Source organism: Lacerta agilis, chromosome 14 (assembly GCF_009819535.1).
Source record: "Lacerta agilis isolate rLacAgi1 chromosome 14, rLacAgi1.pri, whole genome shotgun sequence".
NCBI lineage: Eukaryota > Metazoa > Chordata > Lepidosauria > Squamata > Lacertidae > Lacerta > Lacerta agilis.
This window is the reverse complement of record NC_046325.1, coordinates 1,529,308-1,547,992: the sequence shown is the minus strand read 5'-3', so window position 1 is coordinate 1,547,992 and position 18,685 is coordinate 1,529,308. Positions and strand designations below refer to the sequence as shown.

Below are 18,685 nucleotides of genomic sequence, written 5' to 3'. Positions count from 1 at the left end.
GGCTGGCGGAGACGGCACCTGCAGCCTTGCGCCTCGCCTGCGTGGATGCGGGCCGGGGCGGGGCTTGGACCCAGGCCTGGGGCGGCGGGAGGCCGGCCGGGCGGGGCATGCCGGAGATAAAAGCAGCGCCTTGGCCGCGCGCCCTCCTGCGGATCCCGGCAAGGGCGCCCGCGCCAGCCCACGACGCCCAGCAACCCGGCCGCGTCGCCGGCTCCCGCGCTCCGGCGTCCGGCGCGCCTCCGGCAGCAGCGGCAGCAAGACGCGGCGGCGCCCGTCCCCGCGCGCCAGCTCCCGGTTGCAGATTTACCCCGGTGGAAGGGAGGCTTGGAAGAAGAGGCCGCACCTGCGCTACCCCCCCCCCCGCGTGATTTTAGCAGGTATTTTTTATGCAGGACGTGGTTGCGCTCTAGCAGACGGAGGGGACGCCTGCCAAAGTGCCCCCCGCAAATGCAGCTCTGCAGTAGAGCCCCGCTCCGAGATTTTAAGCCCACCCTCCGCAGTATTTCTGTGGGCTCCCCCTCCCAAGCACCCCCCACTCCACTGGGGCAGATGGCGGAGCGGAGGCAGACTCTCCATGGCAACAGCTAAAGCAGCCGCATCCTCGCCGCCCCCCTCCCCAGCCAAAGGCAGCAGCTCCGCCTTTGCAATCTGCGCTTTCTCTCCTCTTGCTCCCCGCACCCAACCGCCCGTCGCCGCCAACACCGTCGAGGGTGGCGGGGATCTGGAGTGACAGCCCGGGAGGCGTGGGGCTGGGTGCTCAGCTGATTGAACCCCCTTCAGCAGTGTCTCTTTCCGTGGCCAGAGAAGCCGGAGCACCAGGCTGGGGCTGACCCCCCACTCCTGCACCCTATAGCCGCAGCGAAGAGGCAAGGTTAGTAGGGGCCTCCATGGGCAGGGGGGCCCAGATGCCCCTTGCCCCCAGCAAGGGAGGGGGCCTGCTCCTGCGCTGGAGCGAAGTGCCCCCCAGCATGACGGAGAGCTTCATCCTGAGCGGCTACCGCTGTCCGGGCTACACCTTTGCGCAGTGCCTGGCCTCGGCCTTCCGGCCCACCAACGAGACGGGCAACTTCTGGACGCACTTCCTGGCCGTCTTTGTCTTCGCCTTCCACTTCCTGGAGCAGTTCTGGGGTGAGGGCCCCGTGGCCCCCGAGGGCCTGCTGGACCCCTTCTACTACCCGCTCTGGAGCTACTTCCTGGGGGTCTGCGGCCTGCTGGTGGCGAGCAGCATGGCGCACCTCTTCAACTCCATGTCGCTGGTCATCCGCGAGATCTGCTTCTACATCGACTATGGCACCATCAGCGCCTACACGGTGGGCTCCTCCTTGGCCTACTTCTACTACATCCACCCGAGGGGCGGAGGAGGAGGATCTCCACCACCACCGTTACAGGGCACCGGCAACGTCTCCTCTCTGAGCGCCTGGCCCAGCTGGGAAGGTGCTGGCTGGCTCTCTGCCCTGGCGGGCCAGGTGGGCACATGGTTTGAGGCCCTCTACGTGCCCAGCGCTTGCCTGATCGCTCTCTTCTGCACCCTGGCCTGCTGCAGCACCCGCCACCAGTGGCCACGCTACCGCTACCTCATCCGCACGCTGGTCTTCCTGCTGCCCTTTGGGGTGGTCTCCATCCCCGTCTTCCAGAAGCTGTGGAGGGGTGGGGGCGGTGCCGCTGCCGGGCACGGGACGGGCCGCTTCTTCCTGCGCCACTGCTTCTGGCTCCTGGCCTCCGGGATCTTCAACGTAAGCAAGATCCCCGAGCGCTTCAGCCCGGGGAAGTTCGACATCTGGGGCCACAGCCACCAGTGGTTCCACTGCTGCACCTTCATGAGCATCCTGGACGAGCTGCACATGATCCGAGGGGAGATCCGTGAGCTGGGCGCCGGGCTGCCCCTCCTGCCCAGGGCGCCCACTTTCCTCTCCACCTTTGGTGTGATGCTACTGCTACTGATCCTGCTCGCCAGCATCGTGGGCTGGTTCGGGCTCAGGGCTTACGCCAGCCACCAGCGGAGCAAGGCCAGGAAAGGGGACTGAGGCGCACCGGCTCATTTGCATGGCTTCTGGGTGAGGCGCAAGGGATGCCGCGCACTGCTGAAAACTGAAAAATTCTCAAACTCGCACTGGATTTAACTCTGGGGTGGGGAGGGGGAACAGAGAAGCTTGAAATAAAAGGAAGATGTGACTTGAACCATATTAGGTGTCCCTTGCAGATAATTCCCTTTACCCCTATGCAGTTTCTTGGACTTGGCAAACAGGATCTTGGAGGAGCCGTGCAAGAGCAACTTGAAAGGCCAGAGATTGTGGACTGCGGGGTTTGTTTTTCCTACAGGCAAATTCAAAGTCCTGCAGGGGTAGTTTTCCATTCTTCTACCCGCTGGGAGTGGCGTCAGGTAGCAATCCTGTATCAGTCAGGGGTGGGAGGTGCTGTCTGGGAAGCAGCCGAGTTCCCTCAGGAGAGAAAGTGGGAAGGTAAACTTGGGGGCCTGGATCAATAGGGTGGCTAGGGAAGGAGTGGCGGCGACCTCATGGCCAGGTATGAAGGCTGGCACCTCTTGGTTCTGCTTTAGGTCCTCCCTGGCCCAGCTCCTGCCGGGAGCCAGAATCTCAGGGGTCCCAAGTTCTCAGCCAACCTGCTGGCAGCTGGGGCTTATGGAAGTTTGGAGTCTAAGGTCTTGAACTCGCTCCCCCAGGAGGAAGCAATGGTCTCCAACTTGGATGGCTTTAAAGGAGGCTACTAGCCGTGAGGACTCTGCTCCTCCTCCACAGTCAGAGGCAGTGAGGCTCCCAAAGAGCAGGGGAGAGTGGTTCTTGCTGGTTTCCCACAGGGGCATTTGGTGGGCCCCTGTGAGAGCAGGATACTGCACCAGGTGGGCCGTTCGCCTGATCCAGCAAGCTCTTCTTATGGAGGTGACCTGGCTGGCAGCAACTCGCTTGGGTGCTTAGCGGGCTATCGAGTGCATCTAATTTTTGTACTTTACCCCAGTCTCTGCACTCTTGCAAGACAAGTAACAACAGTAGCAGCGGCAGCAGCAGAAATGGTTTCGGAAGCCTCTTCTGAGCGAGGGGCCCTGCTGCCCCAGCCTCTCCAGAGCAGGGTATCTGCCCGATTCTGGTATCTGCCCGATTCCCAGGCTCAGAGCAACTTCAGAAAAGGTTTCGCTCATCCCTAAATTTATTCCGTGTGCACGTGAAGCTGTGTTGAGTTTAAGGGCGCAAAAATAGTTTTGCTTTGTTTGTTTTTTAATGTGTGCGGACGTGGGGAAGAAGGAGCAGCAGCAGCAGCAAAAATAGCCCCAGTGGAAACTTCAGCTGCTAGCTCCAAAGGCCGGCTCCCTGGGTGGTGGTGGGTCACTGCAGGATGGAAAAGTTGGGGGTGGGCTCTGGCTCTCCCTGTTCTTTTGGGCAGAGAAGGTACTTTTCCTTCCTTCCTTCCTTCCTTCCTTCCTTTCTCTCTCTACCTCCCCCCACAATATCTCCCCCAAAAACGCTGGGAGAAATTAAGGTCGCTGCTATGCCTGCTGGACTGCAGCTGCTGGTAGTGGAGAGAGAAAGCAGGCAGGGCAAAGGGCAGCAACAGGGCCTGCAGTTTCTGTATTAAACTGGGGGACGGGACGGCGGCAAAAGCATTGTACCCCCCCCCTGCTGCGTCCCACAGCACCCAGTTTACCCCCCCCATTCCATCCCATCCTTCTCTGGTTTGAGTGGCTAAATTTCCAAAAGTGGGTTTTCTTTGCTGGTGGGGCTTGTCTGAGAAATGAGCAGAGAGGGAGGGAGGGAGGGAGGAGGTGGCCTCCTGGTCTCTCAAAGCCCTTCCTCAGGAGCCTCCTCCTTCATCCCCCTCGGCTGCCCCAAGGGGAATTGGTTTCCTGGCAAGGGATTATTTGCATCTCAGAGTCCAAACAGTAGCCTGCAGGCTGGAGCCCTGGCTGCAGGCGAGGCAGCAAGGCTCACGCTCTGCCCACAGCCAGCATTGCAAATCCTCCACACGGGGCTTGTCACCCGGAAACCTGTTGCCAGTGTGAAAGGGTCCAGGTCTCACCCCTGGGAAGTAACGGTGAAGAGAGTACTCCCCCGTCCCCCCAGAAAAACCTTGTGCAGAGTCCCTTTCTTCCCCTCACCATATAGCCATGGTGGTCTCTACTAGGCTTTCGCTCCTCCTTGGCTCAGTTCAGGAGCCAGTGGAACTCACTCCCACAAGAGGCAGTCACCTAGATGGCTTTAAAAGACTGGACAAAATGAGGAGGAGAAGGCAGTCAATGGCCACCAGCCATGCTGGCTGTGCTCTGCCTCAAAGATCAGAGGCAGACATGCTTCTGAATGCCGGGTGTGTGTGTGTGTGCTCTTGTGCTCGGGTCCAGGTTCTCTTTGGATCCAGCAGGCTCTTATGCAGGCTTCCTCAGACTCGGCCCTCCAGATGTTTTTGGCCTACAACTCCCATGATCCCTAGCTAGCAGGACCAGTGGTCAGGGATGATGGGAATTGTAGCCTCAAAACATCTGGAGGGCCGAGTTTGAGGAAGCCTGCTCTTATGTGTTCTTATGGCAGCCTACTTCTCCCCTGCCTTCATGAGCTGAACTGTGTTCCCCTCTGGGGGACTCCAAGGCTGCGGCACAACACTGCGTGGCCACACGTTGCCCAGCTGGCCTTGACCTCTGCTGCAAGCCTGGTGGTGGCCCCTCCAGAGTAGTCCTGGGGGAAGCTGGCTGAGCAGCGCCATTTGCGGGAGGAAAACAAGGAAGGGAAAGTGTTTGACTGCTTTGCTTGAGAGGTAGGAGAGAAGACGAGAGGAAAGAGGCGGTGAAGTCGAGCGTTGCACCTGCGCGAATCTAGAGCAAAAGCAGGTCGCTGCATTGCACCTTGGGATTGGGAAATGCAGAGCCACCACCAGTCAGTGCGAAGAATGAGGAAGGAGAGGCGCCCCTGGCTAGGTTGGATACAAGGCAGCTTCCGCTGTCCCTCCGCCATCACTCTCCCTCCCCAAGCCCATCTCGGGCCTCTGGTAGAACGAAGGCAGCCAACGCAGCCAAACCTGCCAGGGCCGTTCTGAGGCTCTCGCCCCTCACATCTCCAGCAGACCTTCCAGGTTGCCCCTCATAGAATCACAGAGCTGGAGGGGACCCCTGGGGTCATCTATTCCAACCCCCTGCAGTGCAGGAATTCCCCTTTCCCCAGATGCTGGGGAGATAAGACTTGGGAGGGCAGCAGCTGGCACCTCCGTTTTTGGCCCAGGCCAGGACTGCTCCCTGGAGTTGGGATAGCTCAGTCATTAGAGCGTGAGACTCTTAGGGTCGTGGGTTCGAGCCCCACATTGGGCAAAAGGTTCCTGCATTACAGGGGGTTGGGCTAGATGACCGTTGGGGCCCCTTCCAACTCTATGGTACTATGAGGGCGGAGATTCTATGAGCTAAGTTGCTGATGCATGGAAAATTGGCCCAGGACAGCTGAGACCAGCATTCAAGCCCTTTGCCAGAAGCTCCTGAAGTGGGTTCGGAGGAAAAGAGAGAGAGGGGGGGGGGGAACACTCCCCACCTCCCACTAAGCTTCCACTGTGAGATGCAGAACTGAGAGGCTGCTCTGAATCACAGCATGTGGGAAGTTAGCAGGAGCTCCAGGGGGGTTTAAATATAGAACGGAGACCTGGTGGGGCGAAGGACAAAAGGAGGAAATCCCTGGCCAGGGTGCACCAAGGTGAAAGTGGAATCACAGAGGGGCCTCTGGGACACAAGGCAGCCTGATGCAGTTCAGGGCTAGGCAGGGATCACCAAAGCACAGTTTCCGAAACCCACTCCAAATCTATTGGACAGGGGAAGCTGTTTTCCTCCCTTTTGTTGAAGCCACTGCACAGGTGTTATGTCCTGGGGCCAAGCGGTTTTGAGCCCCAGCACCAAATAAGGCCTGAAATTTACAGCAGAGCAGTTAAGAATTTGCAGCGCATGTTTGTGGGGTTGGGATCTGGTGATTTCTCTGCCACCAGCAGCACCAAACCCCCAATTTAGCTGCAGGGGACAAATACATGTCTGAATACAGATGCAGCATTGGAAGCTGACTCATAATGAGCCGTCCGTCTGCAGCTCAGTATCCTCTGCACTGGTCAGCAGGGACTCTCCAGGGTCTCCAACGGGCACCTCTCTCTGTCCTGCCTGGAAATGCTGCCAGAGGTTCAGTTGGGGGCGTTCTGTGTGCAAAGCAGGTATTCTGCCAGAGTAACAGCGCCTCCCAAACTCAATCTAGCCATCTTTCCTGGGGCGGAGGGTCCACTTGGGCAGGACGATGCAAATCCCGGTCTGCACAATGTCAGGCTGCTGCCCCAGTTAGTTAGAGAGAAAGAGGGTTAAACCTTGGGAGTCCTGTGGCCTCTCAGATGTCCTAGTCTCTCCTACTTTCTGAAATCGAAATGTTCTCCCACTAAGGGAACATCGGACCCCAATCTAGGCCAGGAGGCTCTGGAAACAGCAGTGTGTGACTGAAATACAGCCACCGGGACTGATCAATAGCTTCCCTTGCCCGGCTGCGCTACATCTCTCTCCTGAAAAGCAGCACAGAGGGGCTGCCTAGCAGGGGAATGTGCACTGCAAACAGTGGGCAACAGGACCCCCTGGGACTCTCACTGTTGGCCCCCTACATCCAGCAGCTTTCAAAGGCCCTTCTCAGACAGGAGAAGGGCCCACAACGGCTTCTGTGACAGCAGCTTCATCCCAGGCAGCTCTGCACCCTCTCTCCCTCCCCTCCCCTCCCCCAGTGCACGCTGGGAACTTTGACCTGGAAAGATCGGTCGCTCTCCATCAATGCCTGTGTGTCCCTGGGCACCGGTCTGCCAGCAGACTTTGTCCAGAGAGCAGAGGGCAGTTCTGCGGGGGGGGGGGAGGGCAGAGGTGGCCTTTGTTCCCTGGGTGAGAGACGTGGCACGACAGCCCCTGCAGGTCGACAGAGCACATGAAACTGTGCCCCCATTGCCAGGCGATGCCCTGAAGCCACCGAGGGAGTGGCTGCTCTGCAGTGTCTATGCTCCTGGCGAAAATTTTGCTCAGTTATCTTTATTCTTATTCGACTGGGGAACTGACGCTGGAGAATTTGGAGCAGGGATGATGCGGGGAAGTCATCAGCCAGAATGCCCGAGGCCAGTTGTGAAACCCACCCCCAGATTTCAACACCACCCGCAGTGTTGTTGGCACCCCCCCCCTCTCTCTCTGTGTGTGTGTGAAGTCAAACTGCTGCGTTAGTGGCAGTTCTGGAGGTCCTGGGCTGCCCTGATGACTAGACCCGCCGCCTTTTCGACCTAGCTGGTGTGGTCCCAAAGGAAAGCAGAGCAAGACATTGGGCACCAGCTTGGCTGCAGGAATTGCTAGAAGGAGGCGTACCAGGCACCATCCAACTGCCTTAGGGACTCCACTCTGGATTTGTGTACGGTTTACTCCGGAGCCTTTTCTTCTCCCAAAGAAAAGAACATCGTAAGAGCCTGCTGGATCAGGGCAAAGTGGGCCCATCGAGTCCAGCATCCTGTTCTCACAGTGGCCAAACAGGTGGTGCCCCTTATGGGAAGCAGGATTCGAGCACAAGAGCAACGCTCTCCCCTCCTGTGGTTTCCAGGAAGAAACTGGTCCTCAGAAGCATCAATGCCCCCAACTCTGGCCGTCTGCTTTCTCCAGCCCACTCAGAACTTCTTCCTCGCCTTTCCTCCAAACTCAAAAGTCCCAAACGCTGCAACCTTTCCTCATAGGCGCCTTGCCCTTTCCCGAAGCTTTCCCAACCCTCCCATGTCCTTTATGAGGCGAGCACCACAGATGTGAAGAACATTACAGTGTCGGCAACGCGCACCCCTGCATCCGCGCACCCCCGCCCCTTCCGGGCTCCTCCAAGGACGCCCCAGCCCCACCGCTTCATCACTTACCCCGTCACGGACACCTCCAGGGGAGGCTGCGTTAGGCCTTGTGCTTTATTTACGCCCAATTGTTCAGTCTGAAGTCTTCTCTATCGGTTAATCATGATCCATGATGCGTATAACGGGTGGGGTGGGGTGACAGGAGGGGTGGGGTGAGAGGGAGCCGCGACCGGCGACAGCTAGCTGGGCGCAGGGGCTTCCTGGATTTCCGCCGCCCGCTGGATCATGTCCAGAGCCTCCCAGAAGAAGTCCTTCTGGAAGGTCATAAGGGGCATGCTGCCGACGGCTTCCTTCATCTTGGCCATGCGCCCCTCCAGCGTCGGGCACTTGTGCAGCTGGCTCAGGTACTCCTCGCACGCCCGGGCAGCCATGGCCTCCGTGTCGCTCGACGCCACCCCTGCCTTGCTGGCCGGCAGCTCGCGGTAGGCGGGGACCTCCTCAATGTCGTGGCTGGACAGCATGTAGAGGCACTCGCGGGTGGAGCAGATGCGGCGGGCGCAGGGCGGCACCTGCGAGGGGGAGACGCGTCTAAGGAGAGCCCTGCCGGATCAGGCCAATGGCCCATCTAGGCCCGCGTCCTGTTCTCACTGCGGACAACCAGGTGCCTGTGGGAAACGAGCAAGCAGGATCCGAACCCAAGAGCCCTCTCCCCTCCCGTGGTTCCCAGCAACTGGGATTCAGAAGCATGGCTGCCTCTGACTGTGGAGGCAGAGCAAATAGCCCTCCTGGCTAGGAGTCTTCTCCTCCTCCTCCATCTCCATGGATTTATATTTTAAATCCACCTAGGGGTTGGGGACAGTGTCCAAGAGGGACCCTCCCTCCAGCCCTGATGCTGAGGATTAGGAGATAAAACCACACTCAGGGTTTTGAAGCAGTTTTGTGGATCCTGCAAATAAATGGGCACTCTACATGTCTGGGTGGGCTTGTTCAAACAAAAATGTTTGCAGCACAGTGAAGGCGCCTGCCTGAGGTCAAGAGGCAGGGAGTTCCAGAGTGAAGGTGCTGCCGCACTAAAATAAGCCCTGTTTAGGGAAGTTTTTAAACTGTGATATTTTAAATGTATTTTAATGTTTGGTGGAAGCCGCCCAGAGTGGCTGGGGAGACCCAGCCAGATGGGCGGGGTACAAATAATAAATTATTATTATTATATTATTATTATAACCATGTACAGAGAAAAGATTGGAGGACAACACAAGAAGGGGGCAGGAGAGATGGCCAGGAATGACTAGACTTCACGGCAGGCACTCCCGAGCTATGCAGCCCACCCAGCCCACCTCCCAGGCCCTGACTCCCCATGTTTTGGCCTCATCCCACCTCTTTCCCACTCACCTTGGTGTGCAGCCGGACGAACGAGGCGCTGCCTTTGGGCCACCCGGGCAGGCGCCCTCCAGCTCCGCAGCCACAGCCCATCAGGTCCTTGCTGAAGTCCCCGCTCTGGCTCAGCACCAGCGTGTGGTTGAGGCCGCAGCAGAGGTCGATGGGGCACTTGAGGTAGTGCACCTGGAACAGGGAGCACAGCGGCATCAGAGCGTGGCTGAGGATTCGCCGCCACCACGGTGGCTGGAGGGAGGCTCAGGTGAAATGGGGCGTAGAACCACAGAATGGTAGAGTTGGGAGGGAACCCTGAGTGCCATCTAGCCTGACTCCTTGCAATGCAGGAATCCCAGCTAGACAATCCCAACCTATGCTTTTAAAAACCTCCCATGAAGGAGACTCAAAGGCTGATAAGGGACAACCTTCTTACAGTGTCACAATGCCTGATTTGAGCGTGACACGGCCCATAAAGTTGGTTCTGCCCAGACCAGAATGCCAGGTGACCCAAATTAGTAATGGCCATGAGAACATTGCAAAGGCTCAGATGCTTCCTGGAGCTCTGAGGGTGTCCCCCCCCCCCCGGAAGGATGGTCTGCTCTCCTCTCACCTGGGCAGGCTCCCCGCGGTCTATCTTGTCGCCTGTGCCTAGCTGGCCATAACGGTTATTTCCTTGCATGAAGATCCGCCCAAACTCGTCCACTAGCCCCAGGTGGTTGTAGCCAAGGGCACAGCTGAGGACCTGCCACAAAGCGGGAGAGAGTCTGACCCACACCTAAGGCCTGAGTGAGGACACGGGGCTTAATCTCAAGTAGGACTCCCATCATATTCAGCCTGAATCTTGTCACCAGTGCTCCTTGAAACACATGGTATTAATCAATCAATCAGTGCCCCTGAGCACATGCAGAGTGCAGTTCCCTCTCTGTAAGAGTCTAAGAAGGGCCTGCTGCATCAGACCATTGGCCTGCCTAATCCAGCCTCCTGTTCTCATGTTGGCCAACCAGATGCTTCAATGGGAAACCTGCAAGCGGGACCTGAGCACAGTAACACTTTCTCCTTCTGTGGTTTCCAGCAACTTTTTGGCACCAGGTGAGGAAGATTTGTTTGTTGGTGTCAGACCACTTTCATCTCTGGACCCAGCAAGTGTCAGACTCCTTTAAGCCGCATGCCAGACACTTCTAATTATTTGATCCAGCATGTGCTAAGAGCTAATTAAGCCAGGCTCTCCTCCTGTTTTGAGGCGATTGCCTGGGCGATGGGCCATTAAGAGAACAAAGGGATTGAAAGGAGTTGGCTTGAGATGGCAAATGGGTGAAGCAATGTGAGAATTGGGTAAGAGTCATGTGGCAGAGAGACAAAGCAGCAAGCAGGCGAGTCAGAGCAACTTTTGAGATCCAGGTCTGGTGTCTGTTTGAATCCAATGTCATTGGCTACAAGACCCTCTTGCTATGAACCCCTCCACTGTAGGCTCATGTACTGCTATATATTTCTAAATAAACCGTATATCCTAAAGACACTGCAGTCTCTGCTGTGCCTCATTTTCAAAAGGAAACATGGACCCTGGGTAAGCACCGGGAACCCCTGGAATCTTGCACTGCTCAGAGATTAGGGTGGCATGCAAGGTGGGCTTTTTCTGTCTGTCTGGATGGTTGTTAAGTTGCTTTGCGGTGCCCTGGGCAAGATAAAGCGAGTGACAAATTCCATGAAGAAGAAGAAGTAAGTCCTCCCCAGGAGGGCGGGGAGCAAAACAGAGCCCCACCTCTGGGTTACCTTAGCCGGGAGGGAGAGGGCCAGGGGCATCTGCTGATCCAGCGGGTCGAACGCATGGAGGGTGCCAAAGAGATCGCGGTAAACACCGGGCGAGTGGACCTCAAAGTAGACGGTGCCCTCGTCTGTGGAGGAGACACAAGATCGTTGCTGACCAAACCCTAGCCCTGCACAGAGGCAGAAGGGCTCTCCCAGAGCAGAATCCAACTATCCCAGGCAAGGAGGTTGGGGTTGGGCTGGTGGAGGGCTCCTCACTGCAGTGGCTGCCTGTGGCATTTTGCACTGGGTTCAAGCTCCTGCTCCTTGCTTTCAGGATGGTGCCCTCCCGCTACTTTTCTCTTAAGCCCCACTTGCTCAGGCAGACTTGGCTCTTACCACCCCACCACCCCACTGCCGCCTTCTCCCACTCTCATCCATGGTCCCTCTCCTAAGCTGCCTCTGATGCAGCTTCTCCTTCTCAGAGCTGAAATAGGGGCCACTGGAACCAATAACTGGTAAGGCCTCTCTCCTTCTCCAACCAAAGCCTCCCCCCACCCCCACCCCCCACCCCGGTTCCTTCCGCATGCAACCTCTGGAGGTTCCACCTAACCCACCCCCCTCCAAATCTCCACTTCTCAGCCTTCTCTCAGCTCAGTTTGGGCTTTCTGATATCACCTCTTGGGGGCAGACCACATTGCCACATGTGATCCCTGGCCTCTTGATGAGGACAGAGGAATGGCCAATAGTGACAGCAATGGCACAAAGTTGAGGAGCATGTACAGCCCACTATAAGGTCATCTAGTCCAACCCCCCTGCAATGCGGGAATTGCAGCTCAAGAATCCCTGACAGGAAGCCACCCAACCTCTGCTTAAAAACCTCCGGTGAAGGAGAGTCCACCCGGCTCCCAGGCAATCTGCCCCACGGTCAAATAGCTTCAATAGTTGGAATTTCCTTTCTTGTCAGGTTGGGATCTGTTGGCCCAGAAAACAAGCTTGCTCCGTCTTCTGTGTGACGCTTCAGAAACCTGAAGGCGGCTCTCCTGTCCCCTCTCGGTTCTTGTCCTCTCCAGGTGAAACATGCCCAGGTCCCTCAACCGTTCGTCATAAGGCTTGGTTTCTGGACCCTATTGATTGTGGCGGCCTCTGGGCAGAGACTGGCCTGGCTGGCGGGCACCTTCTGCTTACCTGTGAGGTAGACGGCGCTGCTCTGGTTGGAGTGCATGTTGCGGACGGAGATGTGAGGGAGGCACTTGGAGACTTTGCGCAGAGCCAGCTGCACAGTGTAGGAGCGCGGCTGGTCCAGCTGGGTCTCGTTCACCACCAAACTGTAGATCTTCCCTTCCTCTGTGGGGGGGGGGGAACAAAACACCCCACAAAAAAAGTGACGGTGGAATTCGGCTGCCTCCACACGCGCAAAGGAGTCCGGCGCGAGGGACCAGGCCAGGGCCTTGTTGCATATGCCCTGCGCATACACTCTGTATTCACCCCTTTCCCCGCAAGGGGAGGACCAGGTTTGGTAATTCATAGAATCATAGAATCCTAGAGTTGGAAGAGACCCCAAGGGCCATCCAGTCCAACCCCCTGCCAAGCAGGAAACACCATCAAAGCATTCCTGACAGATGGCTGTCAAGCCTCCGCTTAAAGACCTCCAAAGAAGGAGACTCCACCACACTCCTTGGTAGCAAATTCCACTGCCGAACAGCTCTCACTGTCAGGAATTCTTCCTAATGTTTAGGTGGAATCTTCTTTCTTGTAGTTTGAATCCATTGCCCCGTGTCCGCTTCTCTGGAGCAGCAGAAAACAACCTTTCTCCCTCCTCTAGATGACATCCTTTGATATATTTGAACATGGCTATCATATCACCCCTTAACCTTCTCTTCTCCAGGCTAAACATACCCAGCTCCCTAAGCCGTTCCTCATAAGGCATCGTTTCCAGGCCTTGGACCATTTTGGTTGCCCTCCTCTGGACACCTTCCAGCTTGTCAATATCCTTCTTGAACTGTGGTGCCCAGAACTGGACACAGTATTCCAGGTGAGGTCTGACCAGAGCGGAATACAGTGGTACTATTACTTCCCTTGATCTAGACGCTATACTCCTATAGATGCAGCCAAATTCGAGGGAGGGCATCTCAGGGTCTCCAGTACAGAAGTGCATGCATCGTTTATATATGACTGACTAGGCCAGAGCCTAAAGCAAAACACCTTCCTTGTTTCGCATTTAACGTTTCGCTGCCCTTACGGCTCTCAAAGCTATTTCTGATTGCTCTCCTGCACTAGGGACAGGGGTTAAGAAGGCCCTTGTTGCATTTCCAGCAGCATATTTGGTGCAACGCGGCTTTAATGTGGTCCTCCAGATTTAAGACTCCTGCTAAGCGACTTTAAACCAGACACTGGGGGAACTGCATCACTTCATCAGGCCCACCCATAGATTCTCAAGTAAAGGACCCAAGACAGATGGCCATCCAACCTCTGCTTAAAAACCTCCAAGGAAGGAGAGTCTGCAACCTTCTGAGGGAATCTGTTGCACCGTTGAACGGCTTTTACTGTCAGAAAGTTCTTCCTGATGTTTAGTCAGAATCTCCTTTCTTGCAACTTGAAGCCATGGGTTCGATTCCTACCCCCCAGAGCAGGAGAAGAACAAGCTTGCTCCCTCGTCCATGTGACAGCCCTTCAGATATTTGAAGATGACTATCATGTCTCCTCTCAGTCCCCTCTTCCCCAGGCTAAACACCCCCAATTTCCTCAACCATTCCTCATCAGGCTTGGTTTCCAGACCCTTGATCATCTTGGTTGCCTTCCTCCACGCACCTTCCAGCTTAGAATCCTAGAATCCTAGAGTTGGAAGAGACCTCAAGGGCCATCCAGTCCAACCCCCTGCCAAGCAGGAAACACCATCAAAGCATTCCTGACAGATGGCTGTCAAGCCTCCGCTTCAAGACCTCCAAAGAAGGAGACTCCACCACACTCCTTGGTAGCTTCTCAACATCCTTCTTAAACTGAACACAATATTTCAGGTGTGGTCTATTCTGACCAAGGCAGAATAGAGTGGTACTATTGCCAGTTCAAGTTCATTTGTTTTGCTGAATTAATTAAACTAAATAGTTTGGGAACCGCTGCTTTCGCACATCCCTCTGTGAGAATGAGGTCCAGGTTGTGAAGCGTTTGTTAAACTGCAGCCACCGTTAGCAGTTAACTGCTGCCAGAATTATTATTTCTCAAAACGGGAATTAAAATGAGAACACAGTCCATGAGAGAATGGGTATCTAAAAACTGGGACACCGTATGTTTGGTTAAGCTTAGATACAGTCGTACCTTGGTTCTCAAAGGGAATCCATTCCGGAAGTCCGTTCGACTTCTGAAAACGTTCAAAAACCAAGGTGCGGCTTCCGATTGGCTGCAGGAGCTTCCTGCACTCAAGTGGAAGCCGTGCCGGATGTTCGGCTTCCAAAAAATGTTTGTAAACTGGAACACTCACTTCCAAGTTTGTGGCGTTCGGGAGCCAAAACGTTTGAGTCGCAAGGTGTTCAAAAACCAAGGTACGACTGCACATGGTAAGAACCAGAGAGGATAAACAACAATATGATATATTCATTGACAAATGGAGTCTTCACCTAATGTACTGGAGTAATAAGTTACCGGAGAATGTAAACCCATTTGTGTTACTTGGAACTTTGCGATATTAATTTATTACATTTGTTTTTTTGGTATGGATTCCTGTCTCTATACATTTGGCTCCAGATATCCCCTCTTACTCTACTTCTGTATTGTTTCATTCGGCACCTGTTATTCTATTTTGCTGTGTTTATACCCTCTCTCTCTCTCTCTCTCTCCCTGCAGCCACTCTTGCCACATGACCTGCTTTGCTGCTCCTGTCTCTATGGAGAGGGGCTCACCTGTCAGGAGCAAGAGGGACCTCTCCGTCTCCTGCCCCACCAGCACTATCTGCTTGAACTTCATGGAGAAGTGGAAGGTCATCTTGAACACCCGCTGCCCGCTGGATTGCAGGTAGACCTCCACGCAGTCGCAGAGGCGCCCGCTGCCGGCCGGGCTGGAGCCCTCGCTGCGCCCCACGGCTGCCGTAAGCGGCTGTTCACGGGTGGCCAGCACGTACAGGTACTTGCGGTACACAGTGTCGCTCCGGGGGTCCGTGGCAAACTGCAGGCAGAAGAAGGAGGAGGGAGGAGGCACTCAGAGTCAGGAGGCCGGAGATCCCGGGATGCTGCAGGAACTGATCAGGGATCTAGAGGGGGAAGAAGTCCGGGCTGTGCGCTCAGGGGTGGCAGAGAAGACCCTCCCCTCTCACAAAGAGCCCTGGGGCAACCAGCTTCTGGTGAAACAAACTGGGGTGCCGCAGGACTGTCTTGACGCCTTTCCCTAAAGAGAGGTACTAAAGGGTCTGGAAGTGCCCAGAGCGTGGAGCTCACATCGAAAAAGGCACTCCTAGGCACCTGAGCCTTCAGCGACAGACTTGGGTCCAGGCTATGGACCTCCTGGACTTGAAAACATAACACCTCCACCTTTTCATGATTTGATTTGATTGGCCCGCATTTGGCCCACCACTGCCTCCTTCAAGGCAGATGGCACCTTTCCTCTTCCCTCCAGTGTAGCATTAATCATTCTCTGAACCCCACCCGCTGCAGCTCCCTCCAAGATGGGTAGGGGCCAATGGGGTCAGCTGCACTTCTTCAAGCAGCTGTTCAAGGCAGGCGGCCAGGCAAGCAATAACTGGAGCTGACCTAGGTTGCCCTCCCTCTCAACCGGGACTGCATTCTGCCCACAGCTCCGATGCCAGGCCATGGCTCTGGGATGTCCTGCCCTGCTTCCGCCTCTGGGAAGCAGTGGGGACAGGCAGCCCCCCCCCCCACCGCAGGGTTTCCTCTCTCCTGCCGGGCACCTACGTCCTTGGCACTGCGGCAGAGCACCATGTAGCGGCAGGCGCGGCGCCACTGGATGTGGCCCATGGTAGAGGAGACCAGGGCGTTCTTGAGGAAGAAGAGGGTGCCGTTGTAGTCCAGGATGAAGACGTGGTCCTTGGTGGGCAAGAACTTCCGGTAGCCGTGCGAGAGCAGCGGGGCAACCGTCTTGCTGACAAAGTGCCGGCGGCCGCTGAACATCTGGAAGTACAAGCCCTTGGTGTCTGCGGGACAGAGAGACCCCCCCAGGGGCAGAGCAAGTGGGTCTGTCTGAAGGAGCTGCCACGGCTACACAGCTCCCTTCCCTGGGGAATGGGGGCAGGATGGGATCCCCTTTTGCGGGATCGGCCAACCCTCTTCAGCTGCCCCCAGCCCAGGCAGATGTAGGGCTTTTTCTCACACAGCCAAAAAAAAAAACCCCACCCCCTTCCTCCCCCTGTTCCTCTTGCCCTCCGCTTCACCACTGAGGTATACTGACAGTTGAGGATGGCCGATCTCTTCCACGGCCGGCTGCCACCAGAGTTCTCGTCCCGCAGGCGAGGAGAAAGGCGGCGGCAGATCCTCTGCCAGACCCCCTCACTGTCGCACACCTCATAGAAGTACCGGCAGGTCTGGCCCAGAGCCACCACATCCTTGACAGGCAGGAAGGAGATAATGTAGTACAGCTGGAGAGAAGGAGGGACTCAAGTCAAGGTGAGCGCAGGGAGGGTCTCACAAACACTTCGCTGGACTAGTGTGCTGTTAGCTCTGCCTTGCCTCCGCAGTCGGAGACAGCAATGCTTCTGAATCGCAGTTGCTGGAAATTGCCGGACGGGAAGAGTTGCTCTTATGCTTAGGTCCATCTAGCGGGTTTCTCATAAAGGCCACCTGGTTGGCCATTGTGAGAACAGGATGCTGGAACCAGGTGGACCATTGGCCTCATCCAACAGGCTCTTTTATGATCTTGCTGTCCCCACCTCCTAAACCACAGCCAGGCAGCCTCACTCACCAGTTCTGGAGGGAAGACCTGGATAGAGATGGAATCTCCTCTGCCCTTCTTGTCTTCTGTGGTTTCAGTGGATGAGCTGCGCCGCTTCTTCTTGGGCTGCTGAGGGGAGGGGAAGGAGGATGGAGAGGGAGGCAAGGGTGTGAGCAGCCAGGAGGAATCTTTCCCCCCCTCTCTTTCAGGGCTTAGTTTCAAAGCAGAAAAGTGCTGGGCCTCAAGTTTTGCTATCCCTAGGAATCCCTTGCCTTTAAAAACTGCACAGCAGAATTTCACAAGGTGTAGCTTCCCCATCACTACATGGACATAGTGTCAGAAAAATGTCTCCCCCAGTTGAATTTCTGGCTGTCACACCCACAGAAGAGAGTGACAAGATTCTGTCCGGTCCAGGGGCTTCCTCTGTCATATCATGTCTTGCGTTCCAAGAGTGGGCTGACTCACAATCTCTGCCAAAGCGTTCTCAGCTCCGGCCCAAAACCATGATTGCCCAGGGCACTTTAAGGGAAACCATGATTCATTCAATCAAGGTGAAACCAGTTTCATAATAATTCATATCTGCCTTGCGGATGGAGGAAGAACGTTAGCAGCAGTGCCTCGAGAGATAGCGGGCAGCCTTGCAAGTGCATTTCCCTGGTTGCACACCAGGAGGCAACAGGACCCTACGTTAGAAATCAACATCTAGCTGCGATTTTTCTCCCTCCCTTGAAGATAATTACACATTTGATGTGGAAAAGCTACTTTGTCCCATTAGAAACAACTTATGTGACACTTCTTTCACATAGCAAAGGCAACACAAAGTTGTCGTGCAGTTGCTTTGCTGCGTTGGACCTGGACTTGGGCACACAGGCATGACGAGAGTGTGACTTGCATTCTGTAGTAGTCCATGAAAGCTTATGCCATAATTAATTGCCACAATACAATTCTGGGTTGAAGGGTTTTTTTTTGTCTTTTTGTGTGTGTGACAAATCTTTTCCAACCCACTTTTGAAAGATTTTTCACAACGTGGTGAGTCACAGCGCTGACTTGTCAAAGTAGTCAGCTTGTGCGGATTTCTACAAGTTTAAAGAAAATATTGTGTAGCTTGGTTACTGATTTGGCTAGACAAGTTTATTTTAAATTAATTTGCACATGCAATCAAGCAGCACCCCCAATCCAGTCAACTGAAAGGGAAAAGCTCCCTGCTCCGCTGAACCATTTCCTCCTCCTCCCGCTGTTGGAAAAATCCCCACAGAGGTGTCTGCCCTGCCCTGCAGCCAAAATATAGCATGCTCACTCCAAGCGGTTCCTCAATGCTAGAGATGTGGGAGAAGCGCTGGAGCTTTCTCCTTCTGAATTTTCGGACGATGCGCCTGTCGCTCATGTCTGCCCGCCCAGCCATCGCTTGCGCGGTGGGTGTGAGCTCTCAGACCCACCCTTGTTGCTGGGCCCAGCATGGCCAAGGCTTATGAATGCCTCTGCCCACAAGGTGAATCACCCCGGGGGACATGGCACTATGTGATAATGGCCGTCCTGATGGCTTCACAGAGACAGGAGTTCCCCTGGTAACTGGGGCACTGTGACATCAGCACCTATCTGGGACTGTCTTTATGACCTGTGCATTAGGTACCGCCGGGTCCTGGGATTAAAGACTAGGCAAGGTGTGCATCGAAGGGCCAGGATCGTGCTAACAGCTCTGATTTGTACCAGCACTCCACAGTCTGTTGTGCTCCTCCGCTAAGGGGTAGTGAGTTATGGGGGTTAAGGCCGGTACTTTCTCTCCTTGGAGTCATAGCGACACCTCTCGTTGTTAATATATGTTAAATGAGATGCTTCGTCGATGCACCGAGGGTTATTCTTAAACTAGAAAGGGGTGAGTGACAAAGGG

At 55.5% G+C, this 18,685-nt stretch overlaps 2 protein-coding genes across 7 annotated transcripts; one reads left to right on the top strand and one right to left on the bottom strand.

Annotated features, from left to right (window-relative positions):
* Positions 1-887: 887 nt before the first annotated feature.
* Positions 888-2,024, top strand: LOC117058821 (membrane progesterone receptor epsilon-like). Its single transcript, XM_033170196.1, has one exon. It carries the CDS (start codon positions 888-890, stop codon positions 2,022-2,024), a length of 1,137 nt encoding a protein of 378 aa, XP_033026087.1.
* Positions 2,025-7,909: 5,885 nt separating this feature from the next.
* Positions 7,910-18,433, bottom strand: FBXO24 (F-box protein 24). Of its 6 annotated transcripts, none has more exons than XM_033170890.1 (10): positions 18,234-18,433; positions 16,828-16,926; positions 16,318-16,504; positions 15,825-16,040; positions 14,820-15,081; positions 12,112-12,270; positions 10,951-11,072; positions 9,791-9,922; positions 9,199-9,369; positions 7,910-8,378 (listed from the first exon to the last, which is right to left on the bottom strand). In XM_033170890.1, the coding sequence occupies exons 1-10, from the start codon at positions 18,305-18,307 to the stop codon at positions 8,049-8,051; spliced, it is 1,752 nt and encodes a 583-aa protein (XP_033026781.1). In that variant the 5' UTR covers positions 18,308-18,433; the 3' UTR covers positions 7,910-8,048. The 6 variants fall into 6 exon arrangements, with proteins under 6 accessions (XP_033026781.1, XP_033026783.1, XP_033026780.1 ...); XM_033170892.1 differs by having other exon boundaries at positions 16,828-16,923; XM_033170889.1 differs by having other exon boundaries at positions 15,825-16,063; positions 16,828-16,923; positions 18,095-18,429.
* Between the last annotated feature and the right edge of the window lie 252 nt (positions 18,434-18,685).

Excerpts from the sequence above, each read along its gene's own strand:
- LOC117058821 (XM_033170196.1), top strand. The coding sequence starts at position 888 with ATGGGCAGGGGGGCCCAGATGCCCCTTGCCCCCAGCAAGGGAGGGGGC.
- FBXO24 (XM_033170888.1), bottom strand. The coding sequence starts at position 18,199 with ATGGCTGGGCGGGCAGACATGAGCGACAGGCGCATCGTCCGAAAATTC. Across the intron at positions 16,927-18,094 it reads GCATTGAGGAACCGCTTGGA|CAGCCCAAGAAGAAGCGGCG; the intron begins GTGAGCATGCTA and ends CCCTCCCCTCAG. Across the intron at positions 9,923-10,950 it reads CCCTCTCCCTCCCGGCTAAG|GTCCTCAGCTGTGCCCTTGG; the intron begins GTAACCCAGAGG and ends GCTTTGTGGCAG.